The 18,553-nt window shown below is 41.4% G+C and overlaps 1 protein-coding gene across 1 annotated transcript in view; it reads right to left on the bottom strand.

Annotated features, from left to right (window-relative positions):
* The window catches only part of LRP1B (LDL receptor related protein 1B), a 1,639,960-nt gene that overhangs the window by 136,566 nt on the left and 1,484,841 nt on the right, over window positions 1–18,553 (bottom strand). Inside the window, 2 exon segments of the mRNA XM_030210865.1 lie at window positions 6,198–6,371; window positions 13,809–13,925. Coding sequence (XP_030066725.1) covers window positions 6,198–6,371; window positions 13,809–13,925 — 291 coding nt within the window.

Below are 18,553 nucleotides of genomic sequence, written 5' to 3'. Positions count from 1 at the left end.
AAAAGGCTCTTTAGTGCAGGGTTGGGATTATCTGGGCAATCCGCTTAGAAATGTCCTGTACACCCACACTGATAACAAAGATGCTCATGCCTAAAGTCTTTAGGTTTTTGGGGAACACTGGAAGGTTTGCTGACAGTCTCTGAGGTTGCAGGAATATTTGCCTTAGGGCCCTGGCTGCCCTTAGATCTTGGCTTCTGCGGATATGGACAGCTTCTCTTTGCCAACCAGGGACAGACAGCCATAAAGATGTCAGCCAACTCAACCACTTTCTCTGGAGTATGAGGCTGGTGATCTTGGACATGTTCCCTCACCTCTGGATGACAACCCTGAAGAAACTACTCCAGTACCACCAGGTTTTGGAAGTCCTCCAGGGTTTTAACTTCAGCTCCACTGAGTCATCACTGGTGCTGGTATCTTAGCTGGATTACAAACTCGCTGTGAGTATCATCTACTCCCTTTTCTAAAGTCTGGAACTTTAGTCTGTAGGTCTCAGGGGTAATGAACATAAGAACAAAAGAACATAAGAGTAGCCATACTGTGTCAGGCCAGTGGCCCATCTAGCCCAGTATCCTGTTTTACAAACAGTGGCCAAGCCAGGTCACAAGTACCTGCCAGAAACCCAAATTGTGGCAACACTCCATACTGCAAATCCCAGGGCAAGCAGTTGCTTCCTATGTCTGTCTCTATAGCAGACTATGGACTTTTCCTCCATGAATTTGTCCAAACCTTTTTTAAACCGCTGTTACCACATCCTCCGGCAAAGAGTTCCAGAGCTTAACTGTTTGTTGAGTGAAAATATATTTCCTCCTATTTGTTTTAAAAGTATTTCCATGTAACTTCCTCTAGTGTCCCCTAGTCTTTGTACTTTTAGAATGAGTAAAAAATCAATTTACTTCTACTTGTTCTACACCACTCAGGATTTTGTAGACCTCAATCTCCCCTCATCTGTCTCTTTTCCAAGCTGAAGAACCCTAACCTCTTTAGCCTTTCCTCATATGAGAGGAGTTCCATCCCCTTTATCATTTTGGTTGCTCTTCTTCGAACCTTTTCTAATTCTGCTATATCTTATTTGAGATATGGTGACCTGAACTGAATACAATACTCAAGGTGCTGACACACCTTGGAGCAATACAAAAGCATTATAGTATTTTCGGTCTTATTAACCATCCCTTTCGTAATAATTTCTAGCATCCTGTTTGTTTTTTGGTTGCAGCTGCACACTGAGCAGAAGATTTCAGCTTATTATCTACAATGACACCCAGGCCTTTTTCTTGAGTGCTGACCCCCAAGGTGGACCCTAGCATCAGGTAACTATCCAGCTTATTTTTGAAGGAGATTGCTGGCCATCTTCCGATACAAATCGTGAGATGGCCGGCGATCTTCTGAACCCGGCCAAATCGGTATAATCGAAAGCTGATTTTGGCCGGCGCCAATTGCTTTCTGTCACGGAGCCGGCCAAACTTCAAGGGGGCATGTCGGTAGGGTACTGAAGGCGGGACGGGGGCGTGCTCACGAGATGGCCAGCTTTGCCCAATAATGGAAAAAAGAAAGCCGGCCCTGACGAGCATTTCGACGGCTTCACTTTGTTCCTTTTTTTTCAGGACCAAACTTTAAAAAGGTGCCCCAACTGACCAAATGACCACTGGAGGGAATCGGGGATGACCTCCTCTTACTCCCCCAGAGGTCACCAACCCCCTCCCACCCAAAAAAGAAAAAAATATATATATTTTGCCAACCTCTATGCCAGCCTCAAATGTCATACCCAGCTCCCTGACAGCAGTATGCAGGTCCCTGGAGCAGTATTTAGTGAGTGCAGTGCACTTCAGGCAGGTGGACCCAGGCCCATCCCCCCTACCAGTTACACTTGTTGTGGTAAATGTTAAGCCCTCCAAACCCCCCTAAAACCCACTGTACCCACATGTATGTGCCCCCCTTCATCCCTAAGGACTATGGTAGTGGTGTACAGTTGTGGGGAGTGGGTTTTGGGGGGGCTCAGCACCCAAGGTAAGGGAGCTATGCACCTGGGAGCTATTTTTTAAGTCCACTGCAGTGCCCTTTAGGGTGCCCAGTTGGTGTCCTGGCATGTGAGGGGGACCAGTGCACTACAAATGCTGGCTCCTCCCACGACCAAATGGCTTGGATTTGGCCGGGTTTGAGATTGCCGGCATTAGTTTCCATTATCGGCGAAAACCGATGCCGGCCATCTCAAACCCGGCCATCTCTGACATTTGGCCGGCCCCAACCGTATTATCGAAATGAAAGATGGCTGGAAATCTTTTTCGATAATACGGTTCAGGGCTGCTCTTTGCGGCGCCAGCCAAATAGATGGCCGGCCATCTACTTGGCCGGCGCCGTTCGATTATGCTCCTCTATAATTCAGATTATTCTTTACAATGTGCATCACCTTGCATTTGTCTAGATTAAATTTCATCTATCATTTGGATGCCCAGTCTTCCAATTTCCTAAGGTCTACCTGCAATATTTCACAGTCCGCACGTGTTTTAACAGCCTTGAATAGTTTTGAATCATCTGCAAATTTGATTACCTCACTCGTCGTTCCGATTTCCATATCATTTATAAATATGTTAAATAGTACCAGTCCAAGTACAGATCCCTGCGGCACTACACTGTTCATCCTCCTCCTTTGAGAGAAATGACCATTTAACCCTATCGTCTGTTTTCTGTCCAATAACAAATTCCTAATCCACACCAGAACCTTGTCTCCTATAACATGACTCTTTCTGAAAATCTAGTTATACTACATCAACTGGCTCACCTTTATCCACATGTTTATTGATGCCTTCAGAGAAACGAAGCAAATTGGTGAGGCAAGACTTTCCTCGGCTGAACCCATGCTGACTCTGTCCCATTAAATCATGTTTGTTTACGTGTTCAATAATTTTTCTCTTTATAATAATTTCCACTATTTTGCCTGGCACCGACGTCAGGTTTACCGGTCTATAATTTCCTTGATCGCCCCCAGAACCCTTTTTAAAAATCGGCGTCGCATTGGCCACCCTCCAATCTTCAGGTACTATGTACAATTTTAATGACAGGTTACATATTACTAACAGCAGATCAGCAATTTCATGATTGAGTTCTTTGAGTACCCTTGGAAGTATGTCATCCGGTCCAGGCGATTTACTACTTTTTAATTTGTCAATTTGGCATAATGGTTCAACAAAGCTTTGTGCACCTTCTCAAATTGGGAGCACGTCTCCATGGACAGTCCTTGGAATGCCTCAAGTGCTCTACCAGTGAGCTTGCAAGGCTGAAAGTCTCAGCAGCCATCTTAAAAAAGCAGAGAAGAGAGGATTGTACCAGGCAGGAAAGAGTGGGGATCTTTCCTGCCCCAAAGAAGCCATTAGGCCACCAGGCTGCCTCGAGCAATGTGCTGGGAGGGCACTCAGGGTAGAGGCTGGCCAACAGACGAATCCAACACTGGAGATACTATGAAGAAATACTTTATTGTCGCTGATATTACATATTAAGGGCATTTGCTTAAACTTTAGTTTAATTCATTTATCCAGTCCTTATTCAGTCCTTACATGTACATGGTTTTGCTTTTTAATGCCAAAGGTCAATCCTAAGGGTGGTTGAACAATTAGGTATAAACTGTGTTGTTTCTGACTTTACTTGTTTTGGAATTTGCACTGCTTTAGGTTCTGTACTGATCTGTACATCTGCTGTCTTAGAGTATGGAAGAAAATGATTTATGTTACTTATGTTTGATGCTTGATTGAAAGTGAAGTTGAGAGATAGAATTCTTTACTGGGACTGTTTAATTTTATATTTAGAATTATCCCTGTGGGTAGAGTTTTTACTAGGTGTCTAGCTTTATTAATGAGAAGAATGTGATAGAAGTATTATTATGTGTGGATAATGTGTCATGTTAAAGATGATTTAAAAGTGTGAATGAACTTTCTGAAGAGATTTAATGGTGTGAGAGTATGGCAAGAACTTTTGGTTTTGAATCTGCATTTGGAATTTTTTACAAATGTTTTTTGGAATTTATTCCAAGGATGCGTGATGAACGGCAGCATGGCTGGAGAGATGGTTGGTGCCAGAATATTTGGAAGTATTCCCAGTCTTGGTGGCATTTAAGGTCTGGGGTGATAGACTGGTGCATTGCATTCTGATAATATGGTACTTGTAGAGGCTATTAACAGACATCTGTAACACTGAAACTGATGTTAGAATTATTGTGAATTTTAGTATTGTAACATTGTTTAAGCCAGTCTCCCTCAGTCACTGCTTCAAAGACTTCAATCTGCTCAGAACTTAGCAATTTGGATTTTGTGTCAGGCCAGTTGCTTCAATCATGTTTCACCACTTCTTAAATAGCATCACTGGCTCCCAGTTAAATACCGGATCCAATTCAAGGTACTTACCCTGAAACATAAGATGTTTCGCACTAGTATTCTGTCGTATCTCTCATCTCAAATCATCCCTTATACCTCTGCTCGTGTGCTCCACTCCCTGGATGATCTCCAGCTTTGCTGTCCTTCTCCATCCTTGGCACATCTTGATGCTGCATGAGAGTCTGCTTTTTTCTACCTGGCTCCATCCCTGTGGAACTCACTACCAAAACCTCTCCATCTTGAGTTATCTTTCCCCAAATTTCAGGTTGGTTTACAAACACATATGTTCACGCTTGCATTTGGGTCTTGACCATACCTTCCACTTCTCCTCAGTTACCTGTCTTTGGCTACAGCAGTGTGCAATTTTTTTTTACCCTTCTCTTTTCTCTGCCTCTGCTCTTTGGTTTCCTATTTGAATTTTGTAGTTCCTTTCCTTTTTCTGTAATTTGATATTGTGCACCACTTTGACATTTATTCGAAAGGCGGTATATTAAAACTAATAAACCATATTGCAATGTTTAATTTTAAATATCACATCATCTGCACAACATATGCTGGATGAGATTAGATTAATGTTATTGCCAGAAGCAGAAGACAGCCCAATAGCAGCTCCAGTGAACATATGGACCTTATTGTCATCTAGTCTCATTGCAAGCCAATTTAGGAGGAGCTGGTTAAGTAAGGTTATGGTTGCAATAAAGCTGCAGACTGGTTTTGCCACTTCTTTCAGAAGCTGAGCACGTTATAGAATACGCCTAGACAGTTCTGTGTGCAAATTTCAATTAATGCCAATTAGTGTCAATAATTGCTTGTCAATTTGCAATTATCAATGCTGATTGGTTTGTTAACCAATTAGGTTATGCACATTGTTATGGAATACGCTTCAATTTCCACACAGAAATCTCAGCGCAATATATAGAATCCAGCAAATAATATGTATTCAATAGCAAAATTGTGCATAACACCCATAGCACACTTTTTAATGCAACCAGTGGTAAATAATGAGAGGCAAAGCAGGCAAATGTATGTAAAGAAGTACTCTATGACGCAAAATGAACAATGTAGGTGGCATGTAATACCAGCTTTGAACTTTCTTTCTTCCATAAGAGCATCAGCCTGCTAATGCATGATCTGGTTCACCCAGGTAGCCTCTTAAAGAGGCTAGGTTGTGGAAAAGACTATCTCCCAAAAGCCCCAATCACTACCCATGCACCAATAACTCATTTTGTCAAAGTCACACCTCTGCAATTGCACTCCCAGCCACCTCTCTATCCAAGAATCCCTCCCCTTCACAATGCCACCAGCCCATTTCTCAAACCCCACTCCCTGATCTACTCCAGCACCCAGAATGGCTAATGGGTGGGCAAGAGCAATTTTCTGTTGCTTTTCCCCCATTAACTTCCATGTTCAAAATGGCAATTATTGACTCCCTTGAACCCTTGTGGTACTACTACTAGAATTCAGACTGTCAGATGAAACTGTATGTATAGATAGCAGTTACAAGACACACATATCCTTTCTAAATGTGCATTTTATACTAGCTAAAGTTCAAAGAAAAACTGGCTAGGTAGTTTCTTTTTGAAAATTAGCTGCAAAGTGCAGATATTAAAACAGTTCTTGTACTTTCAAGCAAAGTAGCCTATTGAAAATTGCCCTCAAATTGTATTTATTTATAAATTGGTATCCTTTTAGGAAATTTGCATGCATTATTACAAAAATAGAAAATGAAACAAAGCAAGTTGGGTTTTCTTTTGATTGTGAAAGTGGTTCTGCTCAATAATGCAACATACTATTAATACCACAGGTGATTGTCTACATTGGGGAAGTCATACTTACATTTTGGTTGTTTGTAGCGATGGGAAATCAACACACTTTTTGTTTTCAGAACAGCCAAATTTAGATTTTCCACTGAACCTTCACCAAACTTTTGTACTTTAAATACTCCATTTTTCAGCCCTGCTCCATAAATGTTGTCCTCAAATAGGTCAATTCTGTGAGGATGCAGCAAGCCTCAAAAAGAATGCAAAGACCAGTACTGTATATCTATTCAAACAAATGTGAAATCTCTAATGCAGACACCTGTGTGCTATCTTGTAATGCTATGGAGGTCATTTTAGAATTCTTGCATGGCATTTTTAAATGCTAGTGGTGGACTTACGTGTGCAAGTGGCCCTAATTATATACAGATCAATGTTAAAACAGTTCATACTTATATGTATATATCTACAGCACAGATAATTCTGAAAGTGATAGGCCAGGAATATATGTATGTATGTATGTATGTATGTATTTATTTATTAGGATTTATATACCGGCTTTTTGAAGGAACTCACTCAAAGCGGTGTACAGCAAGAATCAGTCACACATAAGCGACAATTACAGCAATAAAAATATTCAAATAACAATACAAAGTTTGGCATAGTATGCTACATTACAATATCAGCACAATATGCAATAAAACATAGGGTATAAGCAAATATGGAACATATAGACAGATAACATGGAGTAACAAGAGTTAGAAAATAAGGGGACTAATTTAAAGAAAGTTGCAGTGACATCAGAAAGTGGGAAATGAAGGAAGGTTGGACAGACCACAGGATCAAAAGATAAAATGTATTGCTGCGATGTATAAGAAACAATGCACAATAGCACAAAATCAATGCTGAAGACTTGGCACAGTACCATGTTTTGGCACAGATGTGCCTGCCTCAGGAGTCTGATGATATAGAAATAAAAATGAGATTGTGCAGCTGAGTAGAAATGATAGAATGGCCTTTAAAAAGACCATGCATGAATGAATGATGCACTATAGAAAACACTATTGCAATGCAATGCCATATACTCCAGATTATACTATATAAACTGCATCCAGCTAGGGTCACTATACAATGTTGTAATTCAATAGAAACAAAATGCCTATTAAAGCATGATTACTGATCGCCTTCGCGTAGAACAAGTGACGTGTCAAGTCGTGAATACTGATTTTGTGTTATTGTGCATTGTTACAAATCCACTAATCTTCCACTGTTAATTCCACTGTTGAATCTTCACCATTATTGATTTTATCTGGAGATCATCCAATGTTTGTTGGCTCTTTCATTCACCATCCAATCCAATTGAGACCCGATTTGTATCTTCAGTGAGGAAGCACTGATATTATACCTTGGAGTGCTATATTTATTCATCCTATGAACTGAGTTTGACCGGTTTGGTCATTTTTTGGACCTTGGACAATATAAGGAGAACTGATTTGTGGTTGGACTTTATTGGATTTCCGGGGTGATTTGTATATAAGTGGATGAATTAGTGAGAGTGTAAAAAAAACATGTGGGATTTGAAATGTTTGTATGTATGATGTGTATTAATAAATATTTTGTAATAAGGAGATTAAGTGCTAAAGAAATTAGTTTGATATTGGTGTATTGACATTATGAGCCGTGACATGACTCTCCAAGGCCAGCCCAGCATGGGCATAAGTGAAGGAAATGCAATCTGCCTGCCAAATTGAAATGGTGTGTTTCCCAATGGTGGTCCCATCCTGTTGGGATTAAAAGAATCAAAAAGCTGTCTGTGGGGCCTTGCCCACTCCATGTAGTAGGCCAATGCTCTCTTGCAATCCAATGTGTGCAAGTTGTTTTCGCTAGGATGGGCAAGAGGTCGGGAAAAGAATATTGGCAAGACAATTGACTGGTTCAGAAAAAATTTGGACACCAACTCTGGCAGGAACTCAGGATGCATGCGGAGGACTACTCTGTTGTGATGAAACTTAGTATAAGGTGCATCCACTACTAAGGCCTGAAGCTCACTGACCCTATGAGCTGAAGTAACAGCCACCAAGAAAACAACCTTCCAGGTCAAGTACTTCAGATGGCAGGAATTCAGTGCTCAACAGGAGCGTTCATCGGCTGGGTGAGAATGACATTGAGATCCCATGATACTGGTGGAGGTTTGACAGGGGGCTTTGACAAAAGCAAACCTCTCATAAGTCGAACAACTAGAGTCTGTCCAGAGATGGCCTTACCTTCTATATAGTGATGATAAGCACTAATTGCAATAAGGTGATCCCTAATGGAGTTGGTCTTTAGACCAGACTCTGACAAGTGGAGAAGGTATTCAAGAAGGATCTGTATAGGGCAAGTAAGGGGATCTAGAGCCTTGCTCTCACACCAAATGGCAAACCTCCTCCATTTAAAAGAGTAACACTTCTTAATGGAATCTTTCCTGGAAGCCAGAAAGACTCGAGAGACACCCTCCGAAAGATCCAAGGAAGTGAAATCTAGGCTCTCAACATCCAAGCTGAGAGCCAGAGACTGGAGGTTGGGATGTAGAATTGACCTCTTGTTCTGTATGATAAGGGTTGGAAAACACTCCAATCTCCATGGTTCTTCGGAGGATAATTCCAGAAGAAGAGGGAACCATTACTGCTGCGGCCAGTACGGTGCAATCAGAATCATAGTTCCACGGTATTGCTTGAGTTTCAACAAAGTTTTTCCCACTGGAGGATAGAAGACCTTTCCCCCAACTGAGGAGGAAGGCATCTGATGCTAGTCTGCTGTGGGCATGAAGCCTGGAACAGAACTGAAAGACCTTGTTGATGATCTGAGTGACAAAACGATCTACCGAGGGGGTGCCCCATGCTCGGAAGATCTTGCAGGCTATGCCTGTATTGAGAGAGAACTCATGTGGTTGCATTTTCTGGCTCAGCCTGTCGGCTAGGGTATTGTTTGCACCCACCAGATAAGTGGCTTGAAGGAACATGCCATGTTGTTGAGCCCAGTGCCACATCTGGACAGCCTCCTGATACAGAGAGCATGAACTGGTGCCCCCCTGCTTGCTGGTGTAATACATTGCAAACTGATTGTCTGTTTGAATGAGAACAATTTGATGAGATAGCCTATCTCTGAAAGCCTTTACAGGATTCCAGATCACCCAAAGCTCCAGGAGGTTGATCTGAAGATTCGTTTTCTGGGAGGACCAAGATCCTTGAGCATTAAGCCCATCTACATGAGCTCCCAATCCAAGGAGAGATGCATCCATTATCAGCACTTTTTGTGGCTGAGGACTTTGGAATGGAAGTCATGGAGTCAAACTGGATCAAATTGCCCACCACTGAAGAGAGCGTACAAGCTCTGGGGACACTTGAATGACATCTTCTAGACTCTCCATGGCTTGATACCACTGAGAAGCCAGGGTCCATTGAGCTGATCTCATATGAAGATGTGTCATGGGTGTAATGTACACTGTGGAAAACATGTGGCACATCAATCTCAACATCTGCCGAGCTGTGACCTATTGAGAGGCATGAACCTTGGATGCCAGTGAGACAAGATTGTCCGCTTTCATCCCCGGGAGGTAGGCGTGAACCCTCTGTGTGTTGAGCTGGGCTCCTATGAACTCCAATCGCTGGACAGGGTGTAGATGGGACTTGGAATAGTTTAAAACAAACCCTAGTAGCTCTAGCACCCGAATAGTCATCTGCATGAACTCTCAAACACCTTCTTGTGAGGTGATCTTCACCAGTCAATCATCGAGGTATGGGAACACATGGACTCCCAGTCTGCGTAGCGATGCTGCAACTACCGCTAGACACTTGGTAAAGACCCTGTGAGCTGATGCGTGACTAAAAGGCAACATGCGATACTGAAAGTGCTGTGTTCCCAGCCAAAGTCAAAGATACTTCTGGTGGGCAGGAAGTATTGGGATGTGAGTATATGCATCCTTTAAGTCCAGAGAGCATAGCCAATCATTTTTCTGAATCATTGGGAGAAGGGTGCCCAGGGAAACCATCCTGAACTTTTCTCAGACTAGAAATTTGTTCAGGGCCCTTAGGTCTAGGATGGGACACATCCCCCCATCTTCTTTTGCACAAGAAAGTACCTGGAATAGAATCCTTGCCCTTCTTCCCCTGGTGGAATGGGTTCGACCACATGGGCCTTTAGAAGGGTGGAGAATTCCTCTACAAGTACCTGCCTGTGCTGAGAGCTGAATGAATGAATGAGCTCTTGGTGGGCAATATGGAGGATTGAGATGCCAATTGAGGGCGTACCCAAGATGGAGTGTTTGAAGAACCCAATAACTCCAACAGAAGGTAATCTCTCCACTGAAGATTGATGCCAAGCAAATAAGTGGAGAAAAACAACCTCTCTCAGATGGTGTTCTCAACAAGCTGTTTTTCAAAAACAGTAAGCAAAAAAGCAACCCAACACGAGTCGTGTTTCGGCCCTACCGGCCTGCATCAGGGGTCTACAAAACACATGCATAGGAAGATACATCATGTGAAGATAACCATTCATATGTATAAAATCAACAGTAGTAAAATAAAATAAAAGGAGCAATCATGAAGCACAAATAATAACAGAACAGATGTCATTGTATGTATGCATATGATTTGATCAACTTGTACTGATAAAACACAGAATATCACATAAGTACATATATGTATATTGATTCATAGAAAGATACATCATGCAAAGATCAAAATACATTCGTATGAAATCAACAATAATAAAATGAAGTGAAAAAAAAAAACAGATGTAGTTGTATGTGTACCTATGACCTGATGAACCTATACTGATAAAACACAGAATAGCCCATAAAATTGATATATATGAACTCCAACTATTATCTAAAACACCATTATGTCATCTAGACCAAGATAAAAAAAACCTTATAGACCAAGGTTCACATATAAACAAAGAGAGATGGAACATGAGGATGTCATATTAAAAAAGGGGAGGGGTGTTAGGCGTTATCCAGCCAATATTGTCCGTATTTAAGTAAAGAATCATATTGTCCAACGGTACTAACAAAACAAAAGAACCAAAAATGGTACTGTGTTAAAAAAAAGGGGGATATGGAACGAATAAAAACGCCAAGGATAACTTTAAAAAAATGGTGATATTAAAGAATAAACCAATTCCTAAAAACCCCAAATGGTTGACGAGTGGAGAATCTTACTGAACTTATTTTGGGCATTGAGACAGGTGGAGACCCACTCAATGCCTCAGTGCTGTCAGTGTCTAAAGATCTAGAAGCAGCCATGGTTACAGATGCTCCCGATACCGGTGCAATGCTCGATGTGAATGCCAATGCCTCCAACTGCAATGGATACAGTGCTTGAAACCACTGGAAATCTTCGTGGGCATGGATGGAATAACTTCATCACCTAAATTAAACGACTCGATGGTGCCTGAAAAAGGGTCAAGGACAGGAAAAAAAGAAAAGGAAAGACCCAGCCGAAGCCAGGGCCTAAAAACAACCCAATGGCAACAGAAAAATAAGAAAACTTAAACCCGGGTAAAATACAAAAAATAAAAGGACAGGTTTGAAATATGCCCAAATAAAGGAGCCACAAGAGAAGACCGAAAAAATAGCCAGAAGGCACTAAACAGCTCTCAAAGACCGGGTGAGTGAGAAGAGGACAAAAAAAGCGCACCTTCTCCTCTTGTGGAAAAAATAAAACTGTGGAGACTGCGTTAACATGATAGGTGAAAAGGCACTCATGCATGCGTGGTGGAGTGCAGCTCACGTGCCACAAAGATCTCTTTTTAGCTTTGGCAAAATGCCGGACCGGGCGACACGGATCGGTGTCACTCACTTGTGAGAAGATAGAAGCCTGCTTGTCCTTGGAGAATGTGTATAATTCTGGAGACCATACCTTCAAAAAGATATAAACAGGAAAGAGTCGGTCCAGAGGGTGGCTACTCAAATGATCTGTGGTCTTTATCATAAAGCATATGGACCCAGACATAAATTTCTCAATATCTATACTTTGGAAGAAAAGCAGGAGATGGGAGATATGATAGATACGTTTAAATACCTCAATGGCATAAATGCACAGGAGAAGAGTCTCTTTCAATTGAAAAGAAACTTTGGAATGCGGGGCATGGGATAAAGGTGAAAGGGACAGACTCAGGAGTAAACTCAGGCACTACTTCTTCACAGAAAGGGTGGTAAATTTGTGGAACGCCCTCTCGTTGGAGGTGGTAGAGATGAAGACTGTATATGAATTCAAGCAAGCTTGGGATAAGTACAAAGGATCTCTTAGAGAGAGGAAGGGATAGTAAATGGCATGGATGGGCAACCTGGATAGGCCATATGATCTTTATCTGCCTTCAAATTTTTTTTCTATTTTTCATCAAACAGGTTTTCGAGCTAACTTTAATGAATGTGTGTGAGATGGAGGTGTGAGTGTGGGGGCATTTACAAAAGTCCTCATGTGCTTCATCATTAAATGGATTTGTAAAATATGATGCCATATGTAGTTTTAATATATGCTTCAATTTCTTAAACCTTTCTATAATCAGAGTGGATACAATAACAGAATAACATTTTAACATATTCTAGAACCGTGTAATAAAATATTTTGTTTTGTTATAACCTCTAGAAGTAATACACTTCATATTATTTTTAAAGATTTTTAACAACTTTATGTATCAAACTTTTAAACTGTAAATCTGTAAAAAAACAAACCAATATGGGCATCTTTTATGAAGCCGCACTAGCGATTCCCATGTGGCATTGACGAAGGAGCCTATTCAAAGTGAATGGGCTTTGTGGATATTACTGCACCAGACGCTGCTGGCGCAGCTTGATAAAAGAGCCCCTATACTGGTTAGAATAATCAGGCAAATGTATATGAGACAGGGAATGTGTGGGAGAGGAGAAACATGGAACCCTATTTAAGAAAGGGGATGGAATGGGGAATTCATCTTTGGCAGTCTGACTTCTAGCAGTAATATAGCAAAATTGCCACTAGCAGTCTTGGCAGATTTTTTCAAACACTTGGCCATTTCAACAACAGCGAGTTGTAACTATTCTTGCTCCCAGTAGATACCAGGTATCCAATCAGGTTAGAGACGGGAATTGGTGTGGGGGTTCTGCCTTGGAAGTCAGTGGTTGCTGAATGAGCAGGTGGGGAGGTCTTTGCAGTGGCAGTGATATGTTTGCTTTGGTGAGGGTGAAGGAGATTAGATTTCATGGAGTGCTTGGCTGTCTGGGGGAGTCAAGGAGAGGATGAGCTATTTGGTAGGGTCATTGGGGTCTCAATGTGGAGGGATGATTGAAGAGTGGCTCAAACCTCTGCCTTTGTAGCTGTTAATTTAAGGAGACACTTGTGCATGCCTTGGGGCAGTTGTAAATGCTGACTAACTCCTACTTATTTTGTAAACAATGTAGATTCCATTTGCAAGATGAGGAATTCAAGTTAATTTTGTAGGCTCACCCTTAACACTTCCTTTCCTCACCCTCTTTACACCTCCTGGAATTCTAAATGTGGTAAACAATCTTATGTTTAAATAGCCCCTGCTCTGAAATGGCATCTCACATGTAGGCTAATCTACATGTGTTAATGCTGCTAATTTCACAGGGGGAACTTCTACAATGACTTCCCATATGTCCTCATATCATAATTCTCTGTTACAATTTTTTTTTGTTCAATCCACTTACCTTGCTTAATGCTAGCAGATATCACCAAATCTGACCCATCAAAACAAACAGTTCCAATGATAGATAGTTCAAAGTCTGCCCAGTACAAGCGCTGCCCAAAATGATCAACTACAAGGCCTGAAAATAATTATTAAAAATGAGAATAAACTACAAAAACCAAAAACTACTAAAGCACACTTGTGAACATATATCAAATGGACTTTGCACAGTTATATATCAAAGTATAAAATCTCTCCTTCAAACCTGAAATAATGTTTAGATTTTTTAAAAATTCTGTGCCACTTGTACTATGTAGCCCTTCAAAGTCTCTTATTTGGAACATATTAATAGCAATCACTCAAAAATACATACATCAAAACAGTAAAAAAAACCATCTGTTTAACAAGTAATTAATATTGTTATAGAGTTGCCTTGCTAAGGCCCTTCAAAATAAATCTATTCAGATGTGTTATTAATTAAAATAAATGAGTCAGTTTATCATTACTTTAATTTATCAACTCATAAGGAGAAATTAGGTCTTACCTGATAATTTTCTTTCCATTAGTCCTTCCCACTCTTCCAGAACCTGTTGGGATAGTTGTGTCCATCAACCAGCAGGTGGAGATAGAGAACTGAAAACTGAGCTGAGACATCTCTCTCTTAGCATCCAATGCAGCTCCTCAGTATTTATGTAGACAAGCAGTAATGAGAAACTCAGAATAAATACAAAAATCTTAAACAACTCGCTAACCTAACACTAAACAGACAAGCAAACACATGTGAACCTCTATCATCTCTAGACAACTTGTAGAGAACAAGAGATATGTAGGAAGCACCATGCAAGGTGGCTATCATTATTTGACCCATTACTTCACACTGACTAAACATCTCAGAAACTTTGGGTGGGCCTCTGGAATAGTGGGAAGAACTAATGGAAAGAAAGTTATCAGGTAAGACCTACCAATAATTTCTCATTCCATTATGTAGCTTCACACTATTCCAGAACCTGTGGGATGTTCAAAAGCAATCCTTAGACTGGGTGGAATCCTGACACCACCTCCCTGAGGACAGAAGCCACAAAACTTGCTTCTGAGCATGCCACAATGTCCACACTGTAGGGCTTAGCAAAGGTATGCAGCAACAACCACATCACCACCTTGCAAATATCCACCAAAGACAGTAAGGTAGTCTCTGCCCAGGATGTCGCTGTATGCCTTGAATAAGCCCACAAGGCCTGAAGAGTCTGCTTCCTAGCATAGCAAATAAGCTGATGCGATAGTTTCCTTCAGCAATCTAGCAATTGTGAGCTTGGAAGCCATGAGGCCAAGCCTCTGTTTACGAAAAAGCACAAACTATCCGATTTGTGAAACTCGTGACTCCCAGATATATAATGAGGACTCTACACACATTGAGAAGCATCAAAGAAGAATACTGAGACTCTCCATCCACTCTGTGAAAGGACAGAAGCTCCATAGATAGGCTGAGATGAAATGCTGATACCACTTTTGGAAGAAAGGAAATATCTGTGCGCAGGGAGACTCCCGCTTCTGAAAAGCGAAGAAAGGGATCCTGACAAAAGAGATCCTGAAACTCCGAAACCCTATATGCCAATGCAACAGCCATGAAGAACACTTTCTTTAGTAGAAGATCTTTCAAGGAGGCATTCTGGAGTACCTCAAAAGGAAGCTTCTGAAGAGCCAGAAGGACTAAATTAAGGTTCCACTCTAGAAATGGCATACGAAAGAGAGGCCACAAGTTGCCAGCTCCCTGTAAGTATCAAACATTATTCAGATGAGATGCAAGAGAGGTCTTCTGTAGTCGGCACTGAAACAGGCCAAAACTGCAACCTGAGCTTTTAATGAACACAATCCCAATTTCTGAAGACTTGTTAGGAGAAATGCTAGAATGTGCGTGATCTGAGCAGAGTAGGGAGATAGTCCACACTCAGAATATCAGCACTCGAATGTCCTCCACACCCTTGCATAAATCATGAATGAAGAGTGTTTCTGAGCCTGAAGCAAGGTCTCAACTGAGCCCTTTCAATGGCCAAGCCATAAGACCAAAGAGGCACGGATCCTCCATGAACACCAGACCTTGCTTCAGTAGACCATGTACCTGCAGAAGGTGGAGAGGACCCCTGTCCAGCAGTCAAATCAGGTCATGTACCATGGCCTCCGTGGCCAATCCAGGGCTATGAGAATTATTCAATCCCAGTGCAATGTGATCCTTTTCAACATGCAATCTACCATGGGCCAAGGAAGGAAGACATACAGTCGATATGTCTCCAGCCAGGGCTGCAGTAGGGCATCAATCCTCATCAAGCCCTGTTTATTCCAATGGCTGAAGAACTTGGGCACTTTAGCATTCCTTTTCATCACCATCAAGTCCAGAAAATAAGAACCACTTCAGTCCACAATCAGCTGAAAAGTTCCCATTCTCCTCAGTCCAAGGAGTGCCTGCTGAGAAACTTCAGCTTCACAAAGGACCCCATGATGTAAGCTGCTGACCAGCAGAGAAGAATTTTCTCCTCCCAACCCATGAGGGAGGCCACCTCCACTGCCACTGGCCGACTGTGGGCCACAGCTTCCTTGTTGATATAAGCCACCACTGTTACATGCTAGGAGAAACCTAGGATGGGAGCCCACGCCAGAAAGTGAGCAAAGTTATGTAAGGCATTCAACATTGCTCTAGGCTCCAAGCAATTTATCAACCACTGAGACTCAAGTTCTGTCCAGGAGCCCTGCGTTAGATGGAACTTGTAATGAGTTCCTTAACCGGACTTGCTGGGGTCCGTTGTCACCACATCCGATTGTGTTAACGGAAAGGGAGTTCTGATGATCAAATTCCTGGGCAACAAGTACCACTGCACACCCCATCTGGCAATCACCATTCAAGGAAGATGGAGGTCATACTTCTGTGACACCAGAGACCAGTGACTGAGAAGAGATTCCTATAATGGCTGCATATGAGCCCTTGCACATGGCACCACTTCCATCATCACTATTTCTGACTCCAGAACCTGGATGTAGTCTCAGACCCTTAGCCTGCCTTGACTGGAGGAGAAGATAAATCAGCTTCAACCTCCTGCACTCCATATACTCTACCATGTGTGATGGAGTTAATCTGGTGAGGCAAGACATCCCTTGGATGATACTATGCTGACTCTGTCTCATTAAACCATGTTTATTTATGTGTTCTATAAGTTTTTTCTTTATGATAGCTTCCACTATGTTACCCAGCATTGACGTCAGACTTACCAGTCTGTAATTTACCAGATCACCCCTGTAACCCTTTTTAAAAATTGGTGTTACATTGGCCACCCTTCAATCTTCAGGTTCTACACATCATTTTAATGACAGGTTACAGATTACTAACAAATCAGTCCTCACATCAGAGGTGCTTCAAGGGAACCAGTGACCTCAGTGCTTCAATGCTCTCTTCACCATGCTTTGAGGGGCTTAATGCCGCACCCCAGCTTCCAACTGACATCTGGCATCCTTATCCCCCAGTGCCAAAGAGGATGAGGGCGAGTCCTTCCTCTTCCTTGGAAGGGTATTGGACAATGACTGACCACAATAACCTCTAGCGACTCTTGAAATCAATAAACAACTCAATTTTGAAAATTACTCGATTGGGTGCTTGGGTCAATGAAAAAAGAAAAGAAACTTTGAACACCCAAAATATCTAACTAAAGCAAGTACCAGGGTAGAAAAGGGGCTCCTGTTTGACAGCAAAAAGAACTTACACAAAATCAAAAGGAAAGAATTGTCACAAGCTGAAAGGGAACACTAGTTCAGTGCAATCATTATACTCTGCAGAAAAATGGTGACTGGCTAGGGCCCATGGAACAGCAACAGGTAGGAAGGTGTGCACATGTGTGATGCATCATTATCAAAAGCTGCAGTAAACAAGCTGGAGAGTGGTTCCCATGAGAAGACTCCATCAGTCTCATGTGAGACTATCAGTATACTGCTTGTCCTTGGAGAAATCATCCACTGCCTCTCTTCAAGTATATGATCATGAGTGCTTTGGCAAGCACGGTTTACTCTTACAGTGAGAGCAAAGCCTACTCTTGAATATCATTGTTCATTGCTAAGATCAAACAAATACTTTTTAATAGGATAAGTATGCGAACAGAAAGAATGTATAATATTCTTGCTTTAATACATGAACTTTCAGGAAGAGGACACTTAAAAAAGTATTTACTAGAAAGGAAACTGAAAGTGGACATTATTCAATAGTATTTGTTCTTTAGTGAGTTTTGTACAGAGCCTTTATTATTACTATACAAATGGGCACATTTTCAAAACATCCAGAGAGCACTGCACATTACTAGAGGGTTCTTCTTCTTGAGATTTGGCAATCCATACGATATTTTGTTAACATATCACATCACTTATTCTATCTTCAGCTGTTAAATATGCTGCAAGCATCAAGGGGGTACTTTAATTGCATCTGTCCATGTGTAGCAATTTTGCAGACCACTCTAGAGTGGTTAATATGATAAAACTAGGCCAATAAAACCAGCTGGCTAGTACATGACTAATAGAACAACTTCTTGTTGTTTTGGTTATTATAATCATTAGGCAAAGTACACTGTAATTACTAGCCAGCAAAACTTATGTTACCCAGCTGCTGCACTTGTGAAAAATATTGAAAAAATAGCTCACATGTTTGCAAAATAATGAAGTTTTTTTTGTTAGCTGTGATTAGTTCTCTATTTCTCTTTTTGTTTCTTGCTTTACATGCTAAGAACAATAAAATAT

Source organism: Microcaecilia unicolor, chromosome 7 (assembly GCF_901765095.1).
Source record: "Microcaecilia unicolor chromosome 7, aMicUni1.1, whole genome shotgun sequence".
Taxonomy (NCBI): domain Eukaryota; kingdom Metazoa; phylum Chordata; class Amphibia; order Gymnophiona; family Siphonopidae; genus Microcaecilia; species Microcaecilia unicolor.
The sequence above is the reverse complement of the archived record's forward strand: the minus strand, read 5'-3'. Positions and strand labels throughout refer to the sequence as shown.